This window comes from Corvus kubaryi, unplaced genomic scaffold (assembly GCF_017639235.1).
Source record: "Corvus kubaryi isolate FWS band 111438036 unplaced genomic scaffold, C.kubaryi_AGA036_p1.0 136, whole genome shotgun sequence".
In the NCBI taxonomy this organism is placed as follows: domain Eukaryota; kingdom Metazoa; phylum Chordata; class Aves; order Passeriformes; family Corvidae; genus Corvus; species Corvus kubaryi.
Window position 1 is genome coordinate 106982 of NW_024580670.1, and position 10918 is coordinate 117899.

The window sequence follows — 10918 nt, forward strand, 5'->3', positions numbered from 1 at the left end:
CACTTAGACATTGGGCTTTTGTGACAGACTTGGAGACTTTCAGGTGCCATGACTGATTACAGTTAGTGAGACTGGAAAAGGACTTTGCTTCTGATTAATGGCTTCACAGGCACTCAGCATTTTCAACAGTGACATAATTATTTTTTAATGGATGTTTATAGTGATTACTGTTATGCTACAGGGTTTTTATTAATCATTAGAAAGCTGGCTATCCAGACAACTGGAATTTAATTATTTGTCTGAGAATTCATTATAATCAAGGGGACAGACAATTAATAACTAATTAAATCCACTGAGATGCTGTGGGAAAGGAGTGTTAATCCTGTTGCTCACTTGTGGTGGAAAGTGGACAGATACAGAGCTGTTTGATGTTAATTTGGAAAAGATGACATCTTTGTAACATAATAGATTACTTAAGCACATCAGTAGTGAATTTACTACAGCTATTCACTTGTCCAGGCACAATAAGCTGAAAAAACCCTTTAGATTCTTTCCCTTTCCCTGGTCTGGATTAATTATGATGACTGAGGACTTTGAAAGGTTGCAGATTCCTTTGAGTTAATAAAAGCATCCAGAAAACAGCTTGATTGTCTTAGTTGGATGAAAAACTTCTGGATTATACACTGGCTGAAACATTAACTTAGATAGGCTAATTCACATCAGAAAAATTGGAAATTTATTAACACAACATTGAGATTATTTATGGTACTGGGGCAGAACATATTGTGGAAATCAGACCCAGATAATTAGGAAACATAATTATACTTTTTCAGAAATCTTTATGATATTGTTTTATCCAGGATATAGTTAATCAAAAAGAAAATTGTCATCATGATCTTTTTTTACCTAGTTCTAGTGGCTTTTCAGAAAACAAATGTTTTAGCTCTTATAGTTGCTAAAAACCCCCAACACTGTGTATGTTTGACTCTTGGCTAGTATCCATTAGATAATCCACTCATCCCAGTTCATGGAGAGCCAGTGTGTTCACTGCAGTTGACAGTAACAACAGAAAAGCCATGAATGAATCTGAGGAGACTAAAACCTGATTTTGCCTGGAGGCAGTCCCTATTGGTGAGAGAGGAATTGTGAAGTTCTTTGACTGGAGTCTCTCCTGCTTCTTACAGAAATTTTCAGCAGGATCACAGTCATACCAATCCAATCCCACCATGCTGAAATCAATACAGCGACCTTGATTTAATCAATCCAAAGTGGGCAATCTAATGTAAAGTACAGATTCACAGTGAAGCATATTCTGATGAGTTTCTCATACCTGGACATTAGCAAGTTTTATGGAAGTCAGATCTTTTTAGACTCCTCCTTAATAACCCTATCTACTTAAAAAATTTAACTAGACAGAAGCCAGAGTCATGAGAAATGCCACGGTAAATCCCAGTATGGCCCAGGGAAGTTCATAAGATTTTCCCTAAAAGTTCAGGGAACAGAATTTTATTTCTGAGCAATAGGTTCCTTCATCACTAGACCATGACAAATGAAGACACGCAGCCTATTCCCCCCTGGTTCAGGGCTGGACAGAAACAGTTTGGCATCTTTCAATGAACTGTGCAACCTTAGAGGTTCCTTTTTATCAAGGCCCTCCTTTCTTTCACAGCACATTCGGCCAGAACACACAGTGGAGTAGGAGGCCAGGAAATGGTCTCTGACTGGAAAAATCTAGCTGCCATTTCTATTAACTCATCCAGCAAAATAACCTTCCCAGCAATTGTGAAAGCAGCTGCATTTTTTTCATCCAATGAACTGGATAAAAATCTGTGGGCAGACAGAGAATGTTTTTAGTGTATTTTTGAAAAAAACATCTGATTTACTAATAACTCACTGTTGCAGAGCTGCATGTGAAAAAATAGATTCACAGAATGGATCTGGCCAGATTGATCAGACACCAGAGGTTTCCTTCTCACTAGATCTGCATCAGGTTAAAGCAGAGTGCAGTGCAAACCTGGTGGAAAAACAACTGCTGATGTGATGGTCTTAGTTTGTGGGATGCAGCTAGGGCTTTAAAACCAGCTCTGCTGTGACTAGATGCTTGGGCTTTGTATGTGGTTATAAACTACCTGACCCTTCATGAGATCACCAAGAGTCCCTATTGGGACTTGGTTTTTTTCCTCAGGATGCAGTGTTAGCCTAACCATAACAGGTGGTAGACTCTGTCTTAAATCAAAGCTGGTTGTTTTCCTAGTAATGCTATATTCCAGTAAGTCTTGTGGTCTGGACTACTGACTAGACTACACTAGATCATATCATATCAATATGGTCCCCTCCTGGCTTCAAAGTCAGTGAATCTAAGTATATTCAGCTGCAAACCCTCAGTTCAATTATTTTAATGCTGAATTTGAAAACAATACCCAACTTGAGGTACTTACTGGAAAAAAACAGCATGTGTAGGGTGCCTAGCAATAAGAGAGAATGCTGCAATGCCCTAGCCTTACCTTCACACACAGCAAAAAAAAAAAAAAAAAGGAAAGGAAGGTCAGGTAAAGAAAGATCATATTTTTATAAGAAAGGAAGCTTCACAATCTCTTCGTCTGCAGCTGCTGCACCAAAACAAGTCATCAGGAGCTTTCAGGCTTCACAGTTAATGTGGCCTCTCTACTGACCTGTTTTGAGTATTTACTTTAGTTTTCACTTTCACACTTTTTTCTTCATCCTGCGCAATAAAATCTCCAAGCCCATCATGACTTACTGGGATGCAGAAAAAGACTGGAAAAAGGACTCACAGAATCAGTTTCTGAGGAATTGTACATAAATGCCAAGTTTCTGCTCTCATCACAAACTGTGATGCACTTAGGTTTCTAATTGTTCACTTATTTTCATAGAAAAACTGAGATTTAGATACTTTAACCATGTAGACCTGACTAGAAGGCACAGATAATTCAACAGTAAGAGCCCAGGTTGACCAAGATGGAGGAACACACAGGCTCATCTCCTTACAGGGAATACAGAGGAGGATTAAGCCTTTTAACAGTTCTGCTAGAGGACCATCCTCAGGCAAACACTGAATACTGCATTACTGCTCTTCTATCACTTGTACTTTGTAGTAATATGGAAGAAGTGAGTCCTGAAATCAGACCCTTTAAATTTTATTGAATTTTATTGAATGAAAGCTGATGCTTTTGAACACCAGATACTGCTAAGATGATGAACCACCTAGCTACAGTGCCTGAGCTCCTGGCACAGGCAACCAGAGCCCCCGGGTTAGGAACCTGCCTCACGTCGCTCAGCAGCAAAGTGTTAGCTATACCTGTGCACACCCTCAGCCTCCCTGCCCTGTGTTGTGCATCACCTTGCACACATTGCCACAATTTGATTCAGACCTCCCCAAAGCCCATGCAGCTTTAAATGCCTGAGTTTCTCTAGCCACTGCCTGTGAAGAGGGAACATGAGTGGCAGCAGCAGACAGGGGAAACAGCAGTGGCTGGTAGGCACCTGGAAAGGGCCAGGGCAGCACAGTGACCAAAGTCACTAAAGCGTATCCAGGCCCTGACAAAAGCTCCTTTACAAGTCTGAATCAGAGAAGGACTCTGTAGGAATGGGGCTTTGACCTGAAACCATTTCAGCATTGAGAGCTCTGGATGAAGCAGACATTAAGCAATGTCTTGCACACAAAATATTTGTTCGCTGCTGTTGGGATGATTTTCTAACTTCTGGGGATCTAAGACAAATTACCACTGCAGTTTCAGATGCAGGTCTTATTCCTCACTTCCAGCTCAAACCTGGGAAAGCATTTTGCTATGCATTCTTAAATAGGTGCCCTATTATGTACCAGAGCTGGCTATATTTTAATATAGAGGAAATTACTCCTATGCCAACATAATTTATAAAACACTTCATGATGAAAACCATTTCTAAGATGAGGAAGAAAGGACTCAGGTTTCATAGGGAAAATTATTTGTTTCATAGCTTAAATTTAAGTTCAGAAGTGTAGGTAGTTCAAATTCTAGCACAAGGCATGTAGTTGTTGATGTTTTTCATGTCAAGCTGTTGGACCCAATGAGGTGAGAATCTCATCCTTCATTTTTAAAAATTATGTTTTGGGTTAAGAAGCACTGTAAAAATGAGATAAACCACACCCAGAAAAACAGGGTGAAAAGGCAAAGTGAATAAAAAGATACCAAATTCATTGTATGCATAAGGGTCTTACGGATCAATCTGGTGAACTGTTCAATTTTAGGTTGATAGCATTGTAGGATTCAGCTGAAACTGTGTATGAACTAATGGATGGAAGAAAAAATATTCTGTGATCTCCTTGCCATACTGAACACTATTGCTGTTGATAGCATACCTTTTAATTCCTAGAGAGCATAGTCTAGGAGTCAAGAAATAGTAATAATAATTTCAGAAAAGATATTTTAAGTCTGTTTGCCTCATTTCAATGCTGTTGTTCACAGAATTTCTATGAAGGTATCTTGAAAGTGCTTGGAGATGATGATGAAAATGAACAAGAACAAGTTAAACTCAAGCAGGGTTTAAGTGAACTCCCTGAAATTTATGAATTACACCAAGACATCCTAGAAGAACTGGAAGAGAGAGTCCTTAAATGGCAAGTACAGAATGGCATAGTTTGATGGCCTTAACATACCCTCCACAGCAGGTGGGTGAACTCATTGGTGTTCCCTTGACCATCCCAGCAGAAATGAAGAGTAGAACCTGAACTACGTTGGCAGATTTTGCATACAGACAGGAAGGAAGTAAATGTAGAGGCTATCAGGCTAAGAAATCAAATACTGAAGTATGTGTCCAGTGAACAGCCCATGACTCTGAAATGGCCCTGTCAGTCAGTGGGAGAACAGCCAGCTTCATATACATTATCCCCTGCCAGTTCTCAGTCATCACCAAGTGGCTTCACACTCATGGCCTGAAGGTCACAGACTCATGCTGTGGGAAGCAGGAACAACTTATATCAGAACCAATCCTAAAGATCACTTGCTTACAGAAATGTACATAGCACCTGTGTAGCTCTCAGTTAAGGGTCAGCCCCTTTCTCCCAGCACCAAGGCAGGAATCTGCTACCCTATGCTTCCAAGCCAAACAGACACTGGCAGCCTGTTAATGGACTCCATCAAACATCCTTACAGGGCAAATTCTTTCCACGAGAGAGTAAGACCATGACTAGGACAGACAAAGCTCCAAAATTCATTCCGTTGAGGAGACCCCTGACTTAAGCCAGGCTGCCAGGTTCTATTGAATGATGGACTGTGAAGCCCCACACCTCCAGCCTGCTGGACTCCAGGAGGCAGTGGTCACTGAGAATGCATGATCCTATTTCTGCACTGAAAAATTAAGGAAATCAATTAGATGAGGAGAATTTTTTCAGTAACAATGCTAAACGCAGGGCACAGGTCTCCTTGCAGCCCTGCGCTTCCCAGTGAAAACACACAACAAGGCAAGGAGAGACTAAAGGGAACTATGTTTTGGTTTGTGTCCACCAAGGGACTGTTGGCAGAAAGACTTAAAAAGTGTCATTGATGATATATGATTTATACACTTAGAACACAAACAGAAGTAGTGTTTCCAGCTGGGATCTAAAATGACTTGGGTACTAAAGAAGCCAGAACCCTACTCTAACAGCTGCCAGTTCCCTAAGACAAAATGAACACAACCATAAATGCCCTAAGAGTTCTGTCCAGAACTACTCTGTGGCACTGGGGATAAAAGAGGACTGTATGGTAAATGCTGCCAACACAACAGAAATACATATGTTATAGACCTGCACTCACACAGGTTCACACAGGTCATTAGCACACCTGAAGCTTCAAGCAAGCCCTTCCCTATGCCTGCACCCCCCCAGACACTCTGTTGCTCTGGACATCCCCAGGAACTCACATTCCTCTGTTAAGTACGATTCCTCTTTTGCAAACTCAGATTTTATTCTGTTCTCTCCTTGTACATGCTTTGTAAATATTTCAATACTGTGCATCTGAATACTGGGACAGATGACAGTGAGGCAGTGCTGAGAAGCAGGCAGTGAAGGAGAGCTGAAGATCTGATACTACAACAGATGTTATATTCTCCCCCACAAACAGTGCTCCAAGCACTGCAGCATTTGGAAGGTCTGTTTACAGAAGCAGGAGCCATGTCCTGAAAGGAGCCTCACAGTGCTGCTCTGGCAGAGGCTCAGCCAAAGGACCAGCCCTGCATGGTGCCCATTCTACAGCAGCCGGTGGTGTTGTCCAGTCTGTCACTGAAGCATTCCCTCTTTCCTTCCGTTTAGCCAAGGCTTTAGGTGCTCAGTGTCCCGAGCCACTGTGGGTCTAATACAATGAGCAAGAAGTATGGCTCTGCTTCTTCACTTTTATTTATTTGTTTGTTTATTTGCTAGTTCTTTTCTTTCTGTGGCCTTAGGGAGGAACACCAGAAAGTTGCTGATGTTTTTCTCTCCAGAAAATCAAGGCTGAATCACCATACAGCATACATTATGCAGTTTGACAGGAATTTGGCTTTGCTAGATGAAAAGTGCCTTAAATATTCGCAACTGGCTACCATGATTCAGGAGTTTGAGGTAAGGCTCACATGGTTTTTTACGTGCACTGATGCATGGCTTTGCCATGGGGATTACTCAAAGATTTTTTTTTTTTTTCTGGAACTCCACCAGTGTTCACACATAGGGTAGAATGGAAGAATAGCCTTCATAGCCCTGGTGCTAAAATTGAAGTGAGAAATTCACTTGTGCATGATGTGTTTGTTTCTATCTCTGTTGCCCACACACTCCTGTGTGCATACACAATGTATGTTGGTGAATCTACAGATCTGTGAGTATATTTTGCTGAAATATAGTGGAGTGGTTCTCAGTAACTTATTGACTTATCAAGCTCTTTGAGGATGTGCTAGAGTTAACAACTAAGATTATAACTAAGATGGCAGTTTGTTGCTGAGCTCGCATCCCCCCTGATCTTTGTGTTTCTTCCCTTCCACTGAGGACAGCAGAGCTCTGGTGACAGCCCTTACAGTGTGAAACACCAGCTTTTGAAAGTGGTGCAGCGTGTTTTCCAATATCGTGTGATGCTCACAGGTCAGTAAAATCACTCTCAAAAGTACCCAATAAAAACACTCCCATGATGTTCTGTGCCTCCACTTTGCTACATATTGATGCCAAAGCAGCTAAAATAGGGCTAAAGCAGTACGGGATTTCCTGGGAACTTCAATATGCTTAGTACAGGATTCAGGAAGCATCAGGCAGCCTGGGAAGAGGCAGGCACTTCTACAGGACAGCCACGTTGAAAGGTCACAAAAAAGTGTAGTCAGGTCCTTTTAGCCATTCCTTCTTGGCTTTTTCCTTCTGTGAATCAGGAGAGGCAGAGTTCAGCCTCACTGCCAACAAACAGGTTTGATTTTTTATTATATCAAGTGCAGTTACCAGAGACAGTAGAAGACAGGTGGCCTCAGAGAGGAGACTTTGCACTGCATCCTGTATCCTTATCAACAAAGCAGTTGTACCCAGTACTGCACCATAAGTCCTATGCACAGTACATCTAAAGCTAGTGATTAGTCAAAAACCCAGTCCAATCTTGCTGCATTATAGGAGGCAGCAATATAAATTTAAATTAACGGTACACTTACAGATTTTACATTTACAGTTATACCTTCCCTTTACATTCAGGACCACATGTATAACTACCACCTGAGTCTCTCCGGAGGGGGTGTTATGTTCCTTCTCTGCAAGCCACCCCAAATATAGCAAGTCTGAGCCTGTGAGGAGAGAAGGCTTTCTGAAGCAGGATGTGGCCCCTAGAAAGAATTGGGAAGTTTAGAACTGGCTAGGGAAGGAAATGGTGAAATGTAACAATGAAACTCAGTGTTGTCAAATAATTTAGCCAGAACACAAAAAAGCAAGGATCCATACACATAAAGACAGAGAAATATTTTGGGCATATGTATATGTGTGGGTGGACAGGGATGCAAGATTAGTTATGCATGGTACAGTAACAAGATAGCCATAAACCCTGCCCATACAGCTGATGAAGGGCACAGCGTACTAGAAGGGGCTTCTATGAAAGCAGCAGAACAAAGTGACCATATGGAAAATTTATTAACAGCACAGATTACCAGCAGTTTCATCTTGCTCCAGACGTTTTGATCAAGGATGCAACTCATTATTCACAGCTGGATTTGCTTTTTCAGTACAAGCAATAGAAATGAACACTGGATGCCAATACTAGGACTTTCTTTCTTTCTTCCCTCTCTGGGTGTGTCTACATTAAGGGCAACTTCCCAGACTTGTGGCTTGCAGTACTTAGCAGTCTCACATGATCCATAGAGTGTTTGTGGTGCATGCACGCAAATACTGCATTTATGTAAAGGGAATTGGCATATCCCTGTCAGAAATAGCCCTTCTGTTCTCTGTTTTCCCATTTCTGTGGTCCACAAGATAAATTGCAAACATGCATCATGGTATTTTGTGACAAAGCTGGAAGGGCTTCAGTGAAGCTCCAGTGACTGGATTCCATCTATGCTTGAAACAACTTGAGCTCCTCCTTGTCCCAGGTACTGAAAACTGGGAAAACAACAGCTTTTGTGTCCAGTGAGATAAGGTCTGCTGGATTAAGATATTACAGAAAATAGGTTTACTACTTTAGTTCTTAACCTCAAGAAACCAAGCCCCTCTTTGCCTGCTAGGACAGGATGAGTCTGGAACAGTGCAGTCCTTCAGATTCTCAGGCGTACTTGTGTGATAACTGGCAGATTCTACCAGATAAGGAAGGGTATTTATGAGGATATTGGTTACCACTTACTGCACCACAACCAAAAAGATTTGTCCACTCAGTCCATAGCTAAGGACAGAGCTTGCAGCAGTGAAAAAGAACACTGAATATTGCCTGATGGCATCACACAACCCCTTCCTGCCTGCCTGAGTACAGGCAGATGCTTCCCAGAATGTAGGTAAAAGCCAGGTAGCATTCAGGATGCCAGAGAAGGCACAGCACTAGAAAGAGAAATGTGTATGGATAAAATATTCAAGGGAACAGACATCCATGCACAGCACCAATCTCAGCACAGAGGTCTCTAGTTCTTGGATGCAGAATTTAGGAGCCTGGACTAACCAGCAAGATAAGAATGAAGTATTTCCAGGCTAGGCTCTTAAAACTGTAGCACTTACGTACTACAGTCTTTAAAAGCATAAAGACCCAAAGAATAAGCAGATGATCCAAGAAAAGTAGTCCGAAAAAACACTAGTTAAAGGTTTGTATATAATGCAAGTATAATTGCTGTCACACTAAGCACTATTGTAGGTATCTTACAGAACCTATTTTCAGAATATGATTAAGTTCAGCAGTAATTATTTGAACCTTGCTTGTACAGAACTCGTGTCTCCTTCCTATGCCCATAAAAAGCATATGATTCATTTACACTAACTATAAATGTAGCCAACAACGTTTGTTCAGATGGGAAAACAGAATTCATCAGAAGAACAGTTATTTGTAAAGTGGTGCTACTCAGCACCAAGAAACAATTGACCAAGAAACAATTTTGTCACTGTTTATTTATTTATACCTGCCAAGTTATGTGAGGAGCTCAAATCTGTATCAATGCTCTTGCATTGATTCTCAAAGTAAAATACCATCAAAGATGAGTTTTGCTTTGGAAAGTGGCTATATATACACTTAACTATTTGGGAGTAAAATGCTGTGGGACATTACTGTGGATGGCCCATTCCTGGAAGTGTTCAAGCCCAGGTTGGATGGGGCTTTGAGCAACCTGGTCTGCTGGAAGGTGTTCCTGCCCATGGCAGAGGGATATGAACAAGATGATACTTAATGGCCTTTCCAATCCTAACCAGTGTCTGATTTTGTGATTAGGATTTAATGTTTTAGCTAACAATACTACAAATTATGTCGACCTGTATTCTGATTGTTGGATGTCTGTGTTTGTTTGGTCATTTACTACAGATTACTTGAATAATCTTTGTCCTGATTCTACAGAGTATGAAGCCACACAAGGTAAAATGAAACTGGTAGAAGAAAAATTCTGCTCTGCTAACATTGCTTCTAAAGAGGTGCAAGATCTCTATACTGGTAGTATATGGAAGATGATTATTTTCAAGATTTTGCATTAATAGGCTAGATGTAAAATCTATAAGAACTGATTACTAATTTAGACAAATTATTTAGGACGAGAATCCTTTTTTTTTTTAAATTGAAACATATGGGCTTCCTATAGTTTTGATGTGATTAAACTTACGGAAGAAGAAAATATCATCTATACAGGCATAGTGCAGACACTGTAGTTTTGCCCCAGCCATGGAGGAAATCCTAGTCCTCTTTGGCTTTGTGAATATTTGGCCTGGTCATTGTAAAGTCAGTTCGGGTGGCTCCCCCTGACTGATTGTGTACCATTATCTATGGTATGCCTACTGTGCTCTGTGAACTTGGGAGAAACCCAGGAGATTTGACTTGCATATCTGTATTCTGGATTCCTTAAGGCTACCTAAAGTTGAAAGACATTGCAAAAAAAGCAGTTCTGCAAAATCAAGAACAAATCCACTGCTAACACCATCCTTTCCAACACATGAGATAAAGCAGAAGTCTTTTACTCCCACTGAAATCAAAGCAAGGTTTAGTTGCGGTATCTTGTGGGAATAGTTTCCAGGCTGGAGTAAGCAGCAGTAACATTGTATTAAAGAAATCAGTTCACCCCTCTTAACATTGATTGCAAATCCAAATCAACTCATAGCAATAAAGTCAGTGGTTGACTGAAAGTTAGTCTGTTCTGCCCAAGAGCAGAGACTCATGCAAATTTTGGACCCTAGTCACTGACCCTAGTCACTGACAGTATAACTACAGCTATATGTGTAATTTAAACAATAGCAGGGCAGACACTCAAGCCCTCTGACCACAATTGCCTATCTCATTTGTGGTTAGCAGATGCTTGTCCCATTCCTGGCCAGCGATGGCTAGCATGCTCCCAG

At 41.1% G+C, this 10918-nt stretch overlaps 1 protein-coding gene across 4 annotated transcripts in view; it reads left to right on the forward strand.

Annotated features, from left to right (window-relative positions):
• The window catches only part of FGD5 (FYVE, RhoGEF and PH domain containing 5), a 97558-nt gene that overhangs the window by 53373 nt on the left and 33267 nt on the right, over positions 1-10918 (forward strand). For 3 of the 4 annotated variants that reach the window (XM_042053946.1, XM_042053974.1, XM_042053965.1), the window contains exons 6-9: positions 4404-4555; positions 6358-6514; positions 6937-7024; positions 9900-9950. In XM_042053946.1, coding sequence (XP_041909880.1) covers positions 4404-4555; positions 6358-6514; positions 6937-7024; positions 9900-9950 — 448 coding nt within the window. The remainder of the gene's footprint in view (positions 1-4403; positions 4556-6357; positions 6515-6936; positions 7025-9899; positions 9951-10918) is intronic. The other variant, XM_042053956.1, reaches the window with a different exon arrangement.